General features: G+C 48.6%; 1 protein-coding gene across 1 annotated transcript in view; it reads right to left on the bottom strand.

The window, feature by feature from the left end:
- LOC115402250 (NLR family CARD domain-containing protein 3-like) overlaps positions 1-17558 on the bottom strand; it is a 65228-nt gene that overhangs the window by 22162 nt on the left and 25508 nt on the right. Inside the window, exons 3-8 of the mRNA XM_030110764.1 lie at positions 17304-17384; positions 16838-16850; positions 9695-9902; positions 7370-9173; positions 7116-7289; positions 6859-7032 (exon numbers count right to left, since the gene is read on the bottom strand). Coding sequence (XP_029966624.1) covers positions 6859-7032; positions 7116-7289; positions 7370-9173; positions 9695-9902; positions 16838-16850; positions 17304-17384 — 2454 coding nt within the window. The remainder of the gene's footprint in view (positions 1-6858; positions 7033-7115; positions 7290-7369; positions 9174-9694; positions 9903-16837; positions 16851-17303; positions 17385-17558) is intronic.

Genomic DNA, 17558 nt, shown 5'->3' with positions numbered 1-17558 from the left:
CTGTTTAGAAGAGAAATTGCTACAGGAACAAAAGGAAAAGGTATGTAAAGCTAATGTTTATATTTGTTTCTTAAACTAAGCACTTTATTTCGTTCTTTCTTCGTTCTTATATAAATGCTGCTCTTACAAGGGGTTGTCATATTTTGTTCTTTGGTAATGTTTATTATTTGCATCTGTGGATTTGTTAGAAAGGAGAAGAAAATCTGTAACTGCAAATCATGTAAAACAGCGGCGCAAACGCAGTACGGCGTGTGTAAAGCTGCGTACATTACTGTCTGTCAGAGTAGAAAAAGAGTGAGAAAATGTATATTGAGTTGAAATTCTGTTTTCTTGTGCAACTGGTTGAGACTGATCAGAAAAGAAATTGCTACAGGAAAAGCTAATGTAGAGCTGATGTTCATATTTGTTTCTTAAACTAAGCACTTTATTTTGTTCTCTCTTCCATCCATCCATCCATCCATTTTCTACCGCTTATCCGGGGCCGGGTCGCGGGGGCAGCAGTCTCAGCAGGGATGCCCAGACTTCCTGTCCCCAGACACTTCCTCCAGCTCCTCTGGGAGGATCCCAAGGCGTTCCCAGGCCAGCCGAGAGACATAGTCTCTCCAGCGTGTCCTGGGTCTTCCCCGGGGTCTCCTCCCAGTGGGACATGCCCGGAACACCTCCCTAGGGAGGCGTCCAGGAGGCATCCTAAACAGATGTCCGAGCGGCTCTACTCCGAGCTCCTCCCTGGTGACTGAGCTCCTCACCCTATCTCTAAGGGAGCGCCCAGCCACCCGACGGAGGAAGCTCATTTCGGCCGCTTGTATCCGGGATCTTGTCCTTTCGGTCATGACCCAAAGCTCATGACCATAGGTGAGGGTGGGAACGTAGATTGACCGGTAAATCGAGAGCTTCGCCTTTCGGCTCAGCTCCTTCTTCACCACGACGGACCGATACAACGACCGCATCACTGCAGCCGCTGCACCGATCCGCCTGTCAATCTCACGTTCCATCCGTCCCCCACTCGTGAACAAGACCCCAAGATACTTGAACTCCTCCACTTGGGCTAGGGTCTCTCCACCAACCTGGAGGGGGCAAGCCACCTTCCTCCGGTCGAGGACCATGGCCTCGGATTTGGAGGTGCTAATCCTCATCCCTGCCGCTTCACACTCGGCTGCGAACCGCCCCAGTGCATGCTGTAGGTCCGGGTTCGATGAAGCCAACAGGACAACATCATCTGCAAAAAGCAGAGATGAAATCCTGTGGTTCCCGAACCGGACCCCCTCCGGCCCCTGGCTGCACCGAGAAATTCTGTCCATGAAGATTATGAACAGAACCGGTGACAAAGGGCAGCCCTGCCGGAGTCCAACATGCACCGGGAACAGGTCCGACTTACTGCCGGCAATGCGGACCAGACTCCTACTCCGGTCATACAAAGACCGGACGGCCCTTAACAAGGGGCCCCGGACTCCGTATTCCCTGAGCACCCCCCACAAGACACCACGAGGGACACGGTCGAATGCCTTCTCCAAATCCACAAAACACATGTGGACTGGTTGGGCAAACTCCCACGAACCCTCGAGCACCCTATGGAGGGTATAGAGCTGGTCCACTGTTCCACGGCCAGGACGAAAACCGCATTGTTCCTCCTGGATCCGAGGTTCGACTATCGGTCGGATCCTCCTCTCAGGTACCCTGGAATAGACTTTCCCGGGGAGGCTGAGGAGTGTAATCCCCCTATAGTTGGAGCACACCCTCCGGTCCCCCTTTTTAAACAGGGGGACCACCACCCCGGTCTGCCAATCCAGAGGCACCGTCCCCGACAGCCACGCGATGTTGCAGAGACGTGTCAACCAAGACAGTCCCTGCACATCCAGAGACTTAAGGTACTCAGGCCGAATCTCGTCCACCCCCGGTGCCTTGCCACCGAGGAGCTTGCCAACCACCTCAGTGACTTCAGCTTGGGTGATGGACGAGTCCACCTCTGAGACCTCAGCCTCTGCTTCCTCCACGGAAGACGTGGCAACGGGATTGAGGAGGTCCTCGAAGTATTCCTTCCACCGTCCAACAATATCCCCAGTTGAGGTCAGCAGCTCCCCACCTCCACTGTAAACAGTGTTGGCGGAGACCTGCTTTCCCCTCCTGAGGCGCTGGACGGTTTGCCAGAATTTCTTCGAGGCCGACCGATAGTCCTCCTCCATGGCCTCCCCGAACTCCTCCCAGACCCGAGTTTTTGCCTCCACAACTGCTCGGGCTGCAGTTCGCTTGGCCTGCCAGTACCCGTCAGCTGCTTCGGGAGTCCCATGAGCCAGCAAGGCTCGATAGGACTCCTTCTTCAGCTTGACGGCAGCCCTTACTTCCGGTGTCCACCACCGGGTTCGGGGGTTGACGCCACGACAGGCACCAGAGACCTTACGACCACAGCTCCGAGCAGCTGCTTCGACAATGGAGGTGGAGAACATGGTCCACTCGGACTCAATGTCCCCAGCCTCCCTGGGGACATGAGAGAAACTCTCCCGGAGGTGGGAGTTGAAAGCCATGCTGACAGAGGGTTCCGCCAGACGTTCCCAGCAGACCCTCACAACACGTTTGGGTCTGCCAAGTCTGTCCGGTTTCCTCCTCTGCCAGCGAATCCAACTCACCACCAGGTGGGTTGGATTCGCTGGCAGAGGAGGAAACCGGACAGACTGTGTGTGTGTGTGCATTGACATTGACCTTTCAGAGTTTTACATCCCATCTTTCCCCTGGTTTCTTTCTCTCAGTTATGCTAGTCATCTTAATTCTCCCATATCCTCCTTTCTGCTAGGTGAAAGTGGCTGCATGACAAAAAAAAGAAAAAAAAAAAAATATATATATATATATATATATATATATATATATATATATATATATATATATATATATATATATATATATATACATATAAATCATCAAAATGAGAGAAATGTGTTTACTTAATTTGCCTCAGATTTTAACGCACTCTCCCTAGAACTGCCACCTTAACGTGGTGGGGGAGTTTGAGAGCCCGCATGATCCCAGGAGCTATGTTGCCGGGGGGCTTTATGCCCCCTAGTAGGGTCTCCCATGGCAAACAGGTCCTGGGTGACGGGCCAGACTGAGAGCAGTTCAAAACCCCCTATGAGAAGAAAAAGAACAAAGGTCGTTACGTCGCCCGGTATGGCGCAGCCGGGGCCCCACCCTGGAGCCAGGCCTGGGGTTGGGGCTCGTAAGCGAGCGCCTGGTGGCCGGGTCTTTGCCCACGGGGCCCGGCCGGGCTCAGCCCGAAGGGACGACGTGGACCTGACCTCCGGTGGGCTCACCACCCACCGAGGGAACCGTAGGGGCCGGGTGCAGTGTGGATTGGGTGGCAGCCAACGGCAGGGTGCCCGGCGACCCGATCCCCGGACACAGAGACTGGCTCTAGGGACATGGTTCTCTCTTCGTTCTTATATAAATGCTGCTCTTACAAGGGGTTGTCATATTTTGCTCTTTGGTAATGTTTCTGTGGATTTGTTAGAAAGGAGAAGAAAATCTGTATTTGCAAATCATGTAGGATTGCTGGCTCTGGAACCTTATCAAGCACAAATTAACTATGCAAAATATCGTGTTTGTGTTAAACAGTATCTCTTATCAATGGAAAAAGAAATGGGGCCAGTGGTTCAAACAATGCTGAAATGAGGAGTGTCATGTGTGTCTCCAAACACCACACCAATAAACGCCATTTTTGAAACCAGGAACAAAGAAGCACAGATTTGCACAGGACCCGAGGAAAAAAAAAAAAATTCAGCGTCATTCCTTTAACTCCGGTTGTACCAGATGTTAAAGGAATACTCCACCCAAAAAACAATTTGGTCTCATTTTCTACTCACCCTCAGCGAGCGAGCGAACGAGCAAAGCCAAGCAGTGCGCTGCTCAAACGGGCCGTCACAGCGTCGCACCCTGGCTGGCGCCCCTCACGGCGTCAGGCGCCCTGGGCAAGTGCCCCGGATGCCCAGCCTAATCGCCGGCCCTGCTACCAGGATGACTCGGCTTGTAATATAACCTCTTCATGACACGCTTCTCCGCCATCTCTTAGTACAATATAAATTCACCCCCCTCTATCCGTCTGTCTGGCTCCTACTCATCCCTTCAGATGTGTCAACACCTAACACATCGCAAAAACTTCAAAAGACCTCAGAAGGAAGGAAGTTTGGGGGGGGGGGCGGGGGCAAATGCGCGGTGGACAAACGCTGGACAAATGGTGGACAAATGGTGAGGGGAGGGGTTTATTGGGGGGCCATAAATCTTTCAGCTTGACATATAATATCCCATTTATCTCTCTCACATCACAGAGGCTTCAGACTCTCATTTCTATCATCAGGGTTCAGCTGTTCTTGGTCCTTGTGTCATAAAAATCACTGTTTACAGTCAGTGGAGACATTTTGTAGAGCAGGGCTCTTTAACTCCAATGTTCAGAGGGGCAGTTAGACTCTATTTCTTGAAGTAAAGGTCCAGAAGATCAGAATGTGGAACTATTTAGTGTGATATATACTTAAAGTTCTGCCAACATCTGCATCTAATCAACCCCTGAGTGTCAAATCTAATTAATTCAGTGAAACTCACAAACCTTCTAATCAGATGTATTGTCATGAAACATGGAGCTGGAAAAAAATGTCTGACTTTCAATATAATGTTTTGTCATTTACTAAATAAAAGTCAGGCTCGTTTTCAAAATAAGACAAACTGAATCAAATGTTCAGCAGCAGTGCTGGACTTCAGAACAATAAACCAGATGTGACAGATCATCAGTGTAAAGACAGGCTCACTGTGGAGAAATGCTCTCTTTCCTCCTCAGGGAGAAATCGGAGCTCTTACTTGACCTGCCAAGATGTTCCAGCTGGACTTCAGTGAGTCCGAGTCTTTCTCAGACACAGGTGGAGCTGCTCATTGGTGAGCCTGGAACCAGGTGGAAATTAGTTTCCTGCTGGAGAAAGCTGCCTCTCAGCTGTGTGTGGAGCCAAACATGGTCCAGAGGGAAGGAGGAAGAACAAACTCTTCATTCTGGATTCAATGCTCTGTTTTCACTGTCCACTGGGATTCTTTTGGAGAGTGACATTTGGCTCAACTTTAACTATTATACTAACAACGAACTTTCTCTTTCTCTTTCATCCATATTTTTCTCTCTCTCTCTTCTTCTCACCTGTCTTATTCTCTCACTTTCTCTGTCTCAGCCGTCTAAAACCTGAAGGAACATCTACAGCTATGAAACACACCTGAACTCACAGTGAAGCTAAAGTGTTGCTAGCCTGCTAACCTGTCAGGAACCTGTTGAGAACTGCAGCCTCTCCAGACTGAACTCAGGAACATCTGATGGAGGCAATAATATCTTCAGCCTGGATGGAGGATTGACTGGAGACTGCATGTTTCCTTCTGTCACTGAGGAATGAATGACCTCTGACCTCTTGAAAATATCCTGAGCACGGCCGACCTGAAGACAAGCCCTGCTCCTCACTCCAGCAGTCCAGCTACTCAGCAGACTGAGGACAGAATAGAAATGTGTGTTAACGCTGTCAGTCCGGCTCCTGGTGCTGCTGCTGGACTGTAGAACTACTAGAGGAACACAGTCTGGACTGATGGAGCTGATCCTGAGTCAGACTGTCAGCAGGTTTAGAAGACGTCATGTTGTTGGTATTGATGGGGTCAGAGGTCAGAGTTCAAAATGTATTGATAATCCTCAGAGCAGTGTGTGTTTGCTGTGTGTAGAGTCATCAACACACTGAGAGGACCACACACTGAATTTGTCTGTCTTTTTTTTTTTATGTTTGCTGGTGAAGTAATCTAAAAGTAACTAGGAGTGATCTGGTAGATTACTTTCTCATTGAAGTCACTAGAGTAAGTTACTGATTACATTTTTTTGAAAAGTAAATAGTAATTGTCCCAGACTCCATGCTTGAAGCAGCCCTCCCATCCCTGATCACCTCCTACTAAAACTCCCTGTCCAGCCGGAGAACGCCTGTGGAGGTGAGATGACAAGTCCACATCTGTTTCTTTCCAGATCCAGATTTCAGATGAAGCCTCCTGGACTCTGAGGAGCTGCAGTTTGAGGTCAAGGTCAGTGAAATGAGATCTGATCCTCTGCTTTGTCCCCCTGGGGCCAGTCCTGTGTGGATTCATCAGTGAGTTCACTAGATAGTCAACAAACCAGGTTAACTACAATACTTGACCAGTTACAGAAGGTTTTCCAGCAGCAGTAATCCTGACAGATTGAGTAACTTTATTTCTTTACTCTTTTGAACTCAGCATTTCTCCCACTGTCTGATCTGCTGTAAAGCCTGACGATGGAACTCATCTGACTTCCTGCTGGAGTTGGTGGGAGTTCATCTTCAGGGTCTGAATTCTATGTTTGGTTGTGAATCAACAGAGAACAGAGTAAACAGAGCAGAGTAACTGTCCTCCTGTCAGTTCAGGTGAGTTTCAGCAGGAATCTCTCAGGACCGGCAGCAGATTCTACCAGTTTTTATTCCACAGCTTCAACCAGCAGCTCAGTCCATTCAGGAGATGTTCCAGTGGTTTGGTTGTGTTCATTCATTGTGGGAACAAAGCAGTAATGTTGGACATTCACATGAAAATGTATTTTATTACTGAAGTATTTCCAGAAGCAGGTACTCCAGTACTTTAACTGAAACTATCTGACCTCACAGCTTTCTCTAGTACTGCATTAATATTTGACCAGGAGGATCAGAACTTTCCCTCCAGTCATGGAGCGGAGGACTTTGTCCACCACTGAGGGTCTGTATGGGACGGCGTCTGGGTCCAGACCTGGACCACAGTCCACCTGTTGAGGACCGCTTCTGTGGACAGTCTCAGTGTCCATGAGGAGCTCCTGCTGTGTGTCCATACCTGAGAGTGTCCAGACTGCACTGTGGATCCTCCACTGCAGCAAACAGCTTCTCCACTCCTGAGGCTCCTGGATGGTTGTAGCTCAGGTCCAGCTCTCTCAGATGGGAGGACTTGGAGCTCACAGCTGAGACCAGAGAAGCACAGCCTTCCTCTGAGACCAGACACCCTGACAGACTGGAGACACAAACATGGCTGCATCAAGTCAAGAAGGAAGAAGGAAGATCCTCCACATGATCAAGCAGCAGCTGGATCCTGACCTGAGAGCTTCCAGGTGACAGCGAGGACTCTCCAGTCCAGAAGACAGTAGCTTCACTCCTGAATCCTGCAGGTCGTTGTTACTCAGGTCCAGATGTGTGAGACTGGAGGACTGAGAGCTGAGAACTGAGGACAGAGCTCCACAGCTTCTCTCTGACAGACCACAGCTGCTCAGCCTGGAGAAGAACCAACAATGAAAACCAGATCAATGTTTCTCCTGGACTCAGTTCTACAGATTTGTTCTAAAACCACGTACAGAGCTTTGTTGGAGGCTTTGACCACTGGCAGCAGCTTCAGAAGAGCCTCCTCTGAAGCAGAGTATTTCTTCAGGTCAAACTCTTTCAGATCTTGTTCTGATGACAGTAAGATGAAGACCAGAGCTGACCACTGAGCAGGAGACAGTCTATCTGTGAAGAGACGTCCTGATCTCAGGGACTGTTGGATCTCCTCCACCAGAGAACCATCATTCAGTTCATTCAGACAGTGGAACAGATTGATGCTTCTCTCTGCAGACAGACTCTCACTCAGCTTCTCCTTGATGTACTGGACTGTTTTCTTATTGGTCTGTGAGCTACTTCCTGTCTGTGTCAGCAGACCTCGAAGGAGACTCTGATTGGTCGGCAGTGAGAGACCCAGGAGGAAGCGGAGGAACAAGTCCAGGTGTCCATTTGGACTCTTCAAGGCCTCGTCCACTGCTCTCTGATGGAGATGGTGAAGATTAGGTTTCTGCATCCAAATAGTTGACCATTTGGAGGTTTGCTGTTGTTCTTCCAGCAGGTTGATTCCAGATGTGATGAAGGTCTGATGGACATGAAGAGCAGCCAGAAACTCCTGAAGGCTCAGATGGATGAAGCAGAACACCTTGTCCTGGTACAGGCCACTCTCCTCTCTAAAGACCTGGGTCAACATTCCTGAGTACTGTGAGGCTGCTGTGAGATCGATGCCACACTCTGTCAGGTCGGGTTCATAGAAGATCAGGTTTCCTTTCTGCAGCTCCTCAAAAGCCAGTTTTCCCAGAGACTCTATCATCTCCCTGTTCTCTGGACTCCAGGGTGGATCTGTGGCAGCTCCTCCATCATACTTGACCGTCTTGAGTTTGGCCTGGACCACCAGGTGGTGGATGTACATCTGGGTCAGGGTCTTGGGCAGCTCTCCTCCCTCTCTGCTCTTCAACACCTCCTCCAGAACTGTAGCAGTGATCCAGCAGAAGACCGGGATGTGGCACATGATATGGAGGCTCCTGGAGGTCTGGACGTGGGAGATGATCCTGCTGGCCTGCTCCTCCTCTATGAACCTCCTCCTGAAGTACTCCTCCTTCTGGGGGTCGGTGAACCCTCGGACCTCTGTCACCCTGTCCACACAGTCAGCAGGGATCTGATTGGCTGCTGCAGGTCGGGTGGTGATCCAGAGGCGAGCAGAGGGAAGCAGTTTCCCCCTGATGAGGCTTGTCAGCAGAACATCCACTGAGCTGGACTCTGTAACTTCAGTCAGGAAGTCAGTGTGCTGGAAGTCCAGAGGGAGTCGACACTCATCCAGACCGTCCAAGATGAAGACCACCTGGAGGTCTTCAAAACTGCAGAGTCCTGCTTCTTTGGTTTCAGTGAAGAAGTGATGAACAAGTCCCACCAAGCTGAACTTCTTCTCCTTCAGCACATTCAGCTCTCTGAAGGAGAATGGAAATGTGAAGTCGACGTCCTGGTTGTCTTTGTCTTCAGCCCAGTCCAGAGTGAACTTCTGAGTCAGGACTGTTTTCCCAATGCCAGCCACTCCCTTTGTCAGCACTCTTCTGATTGGTTTAGATCTTCCAGGTGAGTCTTTAAAGATGTCTCCTGGTCTGATGCTTGTCTCTGCTCTGTCTGCTGTCCTGGAAGCTGCTTCAATCTGTCTGACCTCATGTTCCTGGTTGACCTCTGCAGTCCCTCCCTCTGTGATGTGGAGCTCTGTGTAGATCTGGTTCAGGAAGGTGGACTCTCCTGCTTTAGAGACTCCTTCAAACACACACTGGAACCTCTTCTTCAGGCCACATTTCAGCTTTTGTTGGCAGATTGGAGCAGAAGTTCCTGGAAATAAAAGAAATAAAAGGGTTGAGTGTGTTTGACACTGAAAGTGAAGATGAAAGTGTGTTGTTGATGTTTCTCCTCCATCAGATCATCCAGATCTTCAGTAGAGACCAAACAGCCTCTGATCTGATGGACATGTTCGCATGATATGAACAGGAGAGTTCAGGAAGAGACACGAGGCCATTGTTGTCTCTATGTTTCATGGTTGGGGACATGGACTTGTGGGAGCTGCTCCCTTCCTGGTTCCTGGTCTCTCTGTTCTGGTTGGTATCAGCTGCTTTCAGTGGAGCTCCTCAGTTCTCAGTGTGGATTTCTCTCTGTGTTCTGACTCCCACTGGTTTCCATCTCTGGTTTTGGACTTTCTAGCTGCTTCTGTCTGTTTAAGTTTCTGTCTCTGACCTGGAAATGACCTCTGACCTTTGGTTCAGACTCTGTCCTGCTCTCTGCTCTCCAGTCTCTCTTCTACCTGAAAACATTTCTGTTTCATCTCCATCCTGTGAAATGAGATCAAATCCTCTTACTGCTCCTCAGACGCTCAGCCAGCTCCTCCTGCTTCATCCTCCTCAGGAAGTCCAGAGTCATCCTCACTAATGACTCTCTGCTGCTCCTCTGCTCTTCATCCTCATCCTCTCTCTCACTCTCTAAGGATGCTGGGTAATCTGGACTCAGGAGCTTCTTCATCTTCTTCAGCTCCTCCTTCATGAAAGCCACCATCTTGTCCTCCAGCAGCTGGAACAGAGAAACATCTGGAGATGTGAGGTAAATCCAGGATGGACAACATGTGAAGCAGAGTCAGACTTCATGTGGATCTCCAGCAGAACCAGCTTCAGCATCAGAGAACTCTGGAAGCTGGATGAAGGCTGGACTGTTTCACTCTGGACCCGAATGGATCTGTTAGGTATATACTTTAATGAGCACTACTACCCTGGAACAATTATATTAACTGCATATTCGGCCATTCCTGAGAGAAGTACAGCAAGGTTATAAGATGTTCTGCTAAAGTGTAAACATACCCACCCACATGTCCCGGAGACACCAACACACACACACACACACACACACACACACACACACACACACACACACACACACACACACACACACACACACACACACACGCTTGTGTTTCAAACATCCTTGATAAGGATGTCAGCTCTTGGTTGGCAGCTGACATCAATACCAAATTGCCCAATTGCGAACAAAGTCCAACCTGTCTGTCGGGGTAGGCCCAGCCCAGAAGAGTATGCAATAAAAGCTCTGTTTCATCAACAGTCAGGATCCTTTCGGGACAAAATACTGCCTATCTTTCCCTGTAAGGTCCAGCGCTGAGCATTACATCTGGCTATACTTAAATAAGTGGTAATAATCTGAAGTCATTTGTTTTGGCATTCTTTATACCAAGCATAGAATCAAAGAACCGGGTGGAGTCGGCCGGACGGAAGTAGTGCAATGAACGAATTCGTTCGAAACGAATCGTTTGTTTGAACTGCTCTTTTAAGTGAACGACGAGAGCCGGTTCACAGCTGTCTGAGAGCCGTTCATTTTGTGCAAATTGTCCACGCTTCCTTCACGTGTCTCCTGAGTGTCTCCTGAGTCCAGCTGTCTCCGCTGCCTTCATGTGAACGACTGATTTTCAGTTTTCCGTCGCTCGCTCCAGTCACCTGAACGCAGCAGCTAGCTAGCGGAGGAGGAGTGTCTCAAAACGGGAGAGGAGCCGGTGTTTTGGAATAACTGGTTTCCTTATTAATTGGCGACTGGGTTTCTTTCACGTCCCTTGTTGCTGATAGATGCTAAAAACCAGACAAAAAGCCGTGTCAGACCTTTAATGAGTCTGATTTCAACATCTGCTGCTACTAGCAGCAGCTGCAGCAGGAAGTGCTAAAGGAAGTAAGTCACCAGTTAACAAGGAAACCAGTTAATTTGAAACACCGTATTGACCGCTTCATCAGAGGTTTTAGCAATGGAACACACACGCACGCACGCACGCACGCACGCACGCACGCACACACACACACACACACACACACACACACACACACACACACACACACACCATAAAATACTCAGTTCAAGGACACGTAGCAGCATTTTGAAGCTCTTTTCTGGGGACAATGTGCAAGGTAAGCCAATGTAATGTTTATCAGAAAGAAACATCTTAGTCCATGAGCCAAGGCCCCAAAAAGGCTGTGTCGGTACCATTTTGAGGGATTAATTTTCATAGTGATTTTCATGAAGGTGCCCATCTCTAGTGTTGGAAAATGTGTGATAGCCTTCAATCCACGGTAGTTTTTAGGAGTTTTCATCACTTAAACCAAAGGAAGTCAGCTCGGCCGAGCGAGCTCACGGACCCAGCTTCCACCTGACATTTTTAGCAATATCTCTGGAACGGAAAGTGTTAGAAACTTACTTCTTTCTATTTCAAAAACTAGAGAGTTACAGCTTTACAACAAGCTATCCTGCAGCCTTCTATACCCTCTGGAAGCTGTACAAAATCCCTGTAAATATTGTTCAAAATGTTTCAAAATCAAAAAAAGTTGATTTTCTTTTATGATTTTCTATATACGTTAAAAATGAAAAATGATAGACACTTACTGTTTTCTTTGTTGGAATCTATGGCTTTCTAGCTTTCAAACAAGCACACCCATGGGTTTCTACTCCACCTGGAGGCTATGTAACATTGCGTTAAAATTTTGTCAGAAATTATGAATCTAACCCTCATGTCAAATGCATGTAAGGGGACAAGAACATCTGATTTATTTTTCTTTTAATATAAATATAGATATAATGTTTATTTATTTATTTATTTATTTATTTATTTATTTATTTATTTATTTCCTTTAATTACATCTAAATTACTTTCAGGGCTATTCCTATTATTGTCTTTCTGTCTCTGTTTAGTTATATGCTGTCATACCAATGTCCCCCCTCAGCCCCTCCCCTCTCGCTGGCCTGGTCTAATTAAGCACGTGAAGCAGGGGTGTCCGACAGCTGCAGCAAGTACACACATGAAAAAGTAACAAACTTGGAAGTTTACCACAAAATGCAAAACAAGACGAAGAGAAAAAAGAGTTGGAACGCTAAATACATTTTTAAAAGATTGCTTTGTGATTTAATAATCTCTGTTGAAACCAATTATCTTTTGAGGTCTCACAGTAATATTAAGGTGTAACATTTAGTGTGGGATTACATACTGTGCAAGTAATATGTAAGTACTCTTCTGGAGCTGGAGTTGTGATAATGTTTTATTCTGTTTCAGGATTAGTGGTGGTTATGCTACATAAAGTAAAAGAGATGTAGATTGCCAGCTTCCACTTCAATATGGAAAAGTATGACGGATATGGACCAATGTGGACTGGGTGGCAGCCGACAGCAAGGTGCCCGGCAACCCGATCCTCAGACACAGAGACTAGCCCTAGGGACATGGAATGTCACCTCGTTCGGGGGGAAAGAGCCCGAGCTTGTGAGGGAGGTTGAGAGGTACCGGCTAGATATAGTCGGGCTCACCTCCACACACAGCCTGGGCTCTGGAACCCAACCTCTTGAGTAGGGCTGGACTTTCCACTTCTCTGGCGTTGCCCGCGGTGAGAGGTGGCGGGCTGGTGTGGGTTTGCTTACAGCCCCGCAGCTCAGCCGCCATGTGTTGGAGTTCTCCCCAGTGAACCAGAGGGTTGCATCCCTGCGCCTTCGGGTCGGGGATAGGTGCCTCACTGTTGTCTCGGCTTACGGGCCGAACAGCAGTGCAGAGTACCCGGCCTTTTGGAGTCCCTGGGAGGGGTGCTGGACAGTGCTCCAACTGGGGACTCCATTGTTCTACTGGGGGACTTCAATGCCCACGTGGGCAGTAACAGTGAGACCTGGAGGGGGTTGACTGGATCGCACGGCCTCCCTGATCTGAACCCAAGTGGTGTTTGGTTACTGGACTTCTGTGCTAGTCACAGTTTGTCCATAAGGAACACCATGTTCAAACACAGGGGTGTCCATAAGTGCACTTGGTATCAGGACACCCGAGGTCGGAGGTCGATCGACTTTGTGGTTGTGTCATCTGACCTCTGACCTCGTGGTTTGGACACCCAGGTGAAGAGAGGAGCAGAGCCGTCGACCGATCACCACCTGGTGGTGAGTTGGATTCGCTGGCGGAGGAGAAAACCGGACAGACTTGGCAGACCCAAACGTATTGTGAGGGTCTGTTGGGAACGTCTGGTGGAACCCTCTGTCAGCATGGCTTTCAACTCCCACCTCCGGGAGAGTTTCTCTCATGTCCCGAGGGAGGCTGGGGACATTGAGTCCCAGTGGACCATGTTCTCCACCTCCATTGTCGAAGCAGCTGCCGTGAGCTGTGGTCGTAAGTTGTCCGGTGCCTGTCGTGGCGGCAACCCCCGAACCTGGTTGTGGACAGCGGAAGTAAAGGCTTCCGTCAAGCTGAAGGAGGAGTCCTATCTAGCCTTGTTGGGTCATGGGACTCCAGAAGCAGCTGACGGGTACCAGCAGGCCAAGCGAACTGCAGCCCGAGTGGTTGTGGAGGCAAAAACTCGGGTCTGGGAGGAGTTCGGGAGGCCATGGACGAGGACTATCGGTTGGCCTTGAAGAAATTCTGGCAAACTGTCCAGCGCCTCAGGAGGGGAAAGCAGGTCTCCGCCAACACTGTTTACAGTGGAGGTGGGGAGCTGCTGACCTCAACTGGGGATATCATAGGACGGTGGAAGGAAAACTTCGAGGACCTCAATCCCGTTGCCACGTCTTCCGTGGAGAAAGCAGAGACTGAGGTCCCAGAGGTGGACTCGTCCATCACCCAGGCTGAAGTCACAGAGGTGGTTGGTAAGCTCCTCGGTGGCAAGGCACCGGGGGTGGACGAGATTCACCCTGAGTATCTTAAGTCTCTGGATGTGCAGGGACTGTCTTGGTTGACACGTCTCTGCAACATGGTGTGGCGGTTGGGGACAGAACCTCTGGACTGGCAGACCGGGGTGGTGGTCTCCCTGTTTAAAAAGGGGGACCGGAGGGTGTGCTCCAACTATAGGGGGATTACACTCCTCAGCCTCCCTGGGAAAGTCTATTCCCGGGTACTGGAGAGGAGGATTTGACTGATAGTCAAACCTCGGATTCAGGAGGAACAATGCGGTTTTTGTCCTGGTTGTGGAACACTGGACCAGCTCTAGACCCTCTATAGGGTGCTCGAGGGTTCGTGGGAGTTTGCCCAACCAGTCCACATGTGTTTTGTGGACTTGGAGAAGGCGTTCGACCATGTCCCTCGTGGTGTCTTGTGGGGGGTGCTCCAGGAATACGGAGTCCAGGGCCCCTTGTTAAGGGTCATCCGGTCTTTGTATGACTGAAGTAGGAGTCTGGTTCACATTGCCGGTAGTAAGTATTCCTGGTGCATGTTCGACTTCGGCAGGGCTGCCCTTTGTCACCGGTTCAGATTATAATCTTTATGGACAGAATTTCTGGGTGCAGTCAGGGGCCGGATTGGGTCCGGTTCGGGAACCACAGGATTTCATCTCTGCTTTTTGCAGGTGATGTTGTCCTGTTGGCTTCATCGAACCCGGACCTACAGCATGCACTGGGGCGGTTCGCAGCCGAGTGTGAAGTGACAGGGATGAAGATCAGCACCTCCAAATCCGAGGCCATGGTCCTCAACCGGAACAAGGTGGCTTGCCCCCTCCAGGTCGGTGGAAAGACCCTAGCCCAAGTGGAGGAGTTCAAGTATCTTGGGGTCTTGTTCACGAGTGGGGGACGGATGGAGCGTGAGATTGACAGGTGGATCGGTGCAGCGGCTGCAGTGATGCAGTCGTTGTATCGGTCCGTCGTGGTGAAGAAGGAGCTGAGCCGAAAGGCGAAGCTCTCGATTTACCGGTCAATCTACGTTCCCACCCTCACCTATGGTCATGAGCTTTGGGTCATGACCGAAAGGACAAGATCCCGGATACAAGCGGCTGAAATGAGCTTCCTCCGTAGGGGGGCTGGACTCCCTTAGAGATAGGGTGAGGAACTCAGTCACCAGGGAGGAGCTCAGAGTAGAGCCGCTACTCCTCCACATCCAAAGGAACCAGCTGAGGAGGCTCGGGCATCTGGTTAGGATGCCTCCTGGACGCCTCCCTGGGGAGGAGATCCGGGCATGTCCCACTGGGATGAGACCCCGGGGAAGACCCAGGACATGCTGGAGAGACTGGGAACACCTTGGAATCCTCCCAGAGGAGCTGGAGGAAGTGTCTGGGGACAGGAAGTCTGGGAAGCAACCGGGAAGCAAATAGACTGAAATGCACAGACATGTGCAGGCAGCCAGACTGTGAAAACCAAGCATGTGCTTCAGAAAGTGATGATGCTGATGACGAGAACGGGGATGAAGAAGAAATTGATAGTGATTCCTACTAGATGTGAGAAATGTATTATGTGACCTACCACAAAGCATAGATTACAGTGGTATAAAACTGTGCATGTTCCCTAATTTTTTTGGTATTCCTTGTGTAAAGGGTTGAGTTCGTATAATTTCTAAAAAAAAAAAAAAAAAAAAAGTCACTTAAATGCTATTGTTCATGCTCCTTTCTCAATAATAGCATTGAAATAATCAATTTTCTGGAAAACTATTCACATTTCATATTTGCTTAGTATTATAATACAGATAATGTTGGTATTTTTGCTCAAATATTATTAATGACAGAACATTTATTATTTTTTTCCTCCTAATTATGTCAATAATCCACAACAACATTTCAAACAAATATGTTCAATAGGAAAAGTAGGCTCATAAGTGTGAAACTTAATTTTGTTTAAGATTCACAATTCATGACAAATTTTCAATGCAATGTAACACAGCCTCCCGGAAGAGTAAGAAGCCATGGGTGGGCTTGTTTGAAAGCTAGAAAGCCATAGATTCGAACAAAGAAAACAGTAAGTGTCTATCATCTTTGGTTTTTAATATATATAGAAAATCAAAAAAGAAAATCAACTTTTTTTGATTTTGAAACATTTTGAACAATATTTACAGGGATTTTGTACAGCTTCCAGAGGGTATAGAAGGCTGCGGGATAGCTTGTTGTAAAGCTGTAACTCTCTAGTTTCAGAAATCGAAAGAAGTAAGTTTCTAACACTTTCCATTCCAGAGATATTGCTAAAAATGTCAGGTGGAAGCTGGGTCCGTGAGCTCGCTCGGCCGAGCTGACTTCCTTTGGTTTAAGTGATGATAGCTCCTAAAAACTACCGTGGATTGAAGGCTATCACACATTTTCCAACACTAGAGATGTGCACCTTCATGAAAATCACTATGAAAATTAATCCCTCAAAATGGTACCGATTTGCCCTCCGGCTCATGGACTATCTCTTAAATCTGTCTCATTAAACAAATTAAAGCACCAGATAACAACTCATAACTGACAGTGACCATGTCAGATGTCAGAAAATAACTGATTGACTCTACACTAATGAGGCTGATGTCTCTAATAGAGTCACGTGACGTTAGTCAGGGAGCTAGTCTTTTGAACGGCTGTTTCAAATGAACGGCTCCTCAGGAGACGGCTCCCTTCAAAGAGCCAGAAATCCCAGCTCGAAGTCCTAGGCTCCAACATATCTAAGAAGCTGAGAGTCTGCTTCATGTTTCAGCTGGAAGTCTCCACAACGTCTTCTGTCTCCCTGATGAGACAGTAAAGTGCTGAATGGAGACTGGTTCTCACCATAAAGATGGAGTCCAGATGTGCTGGATGCTGAGGGGCGGAGCCTCCACGGAGAACCTGGGAGCTCTGCTGGCTGACGCTGCAGAAACATGTTGACTTTGTTCAAGCTGCTGTTCTGAGGATGAATCCTGACACCAACACTGATCCTCACCCCTCATCAGCAGGTCCTGGTCCTGATTTAAAGTGAAGGGGTTCCTTCATAGACCTGTCACTCTTCAGGGACTCACAGCTGGACGAAAACTCAGAGTTAGAGCTGAAAACAAACATCAGGAACAGACTGAGTGGAGAGATGGAGGAAGACTGGAGGAGAAAGAAGTACTGAGAGTTTCAGACTCTGATGATTCTCTGACTGAGAACTATTGAACAGTTCGAAACTTCAGTAGGATTTCAGCTTCAATGACATGTGACTGAATCATTTTCTGAGTAAAGACATGAAATGCAGAAGACAACAGGAAATAAGACTCACTGTCCTCTAAAGTATATTGGTAAGTCCTTCGACAAGTCACTCCTCAGGGAAACACAGCTGGGTTCAACTTCAGGCTCTGACCTGATACTAAAACACAAAGGTATTAGAAACACACACACACACACATCCAAAGACATACTCGAGGATTCGCCGCCTATTTCGTGCGACATGGCTGATTTGCCATTTTTGGAGCACTGCACATGTGTGGCTCCCTCGGCCTCCACATGAGGAAGTCGGGAGCGAGCACGTCAGAAG

Source organism: Salarias fasciatus, chromosome 15 (assembly GCF_902148845.1).
Source record: "Salarias fasciatus chromosome 15, fSalaFa1.1, whole genome shotgun sequence".
Lineage (NCBI taxonomy): Eukaryota > Metazoa > Chordata > Actinopteri > Blenniiformes > Blenniidae > Salarias > Salarias fasciatus.
This window is presented reverse-complemented; position numbering and strand designations above follow the sequence as displayed.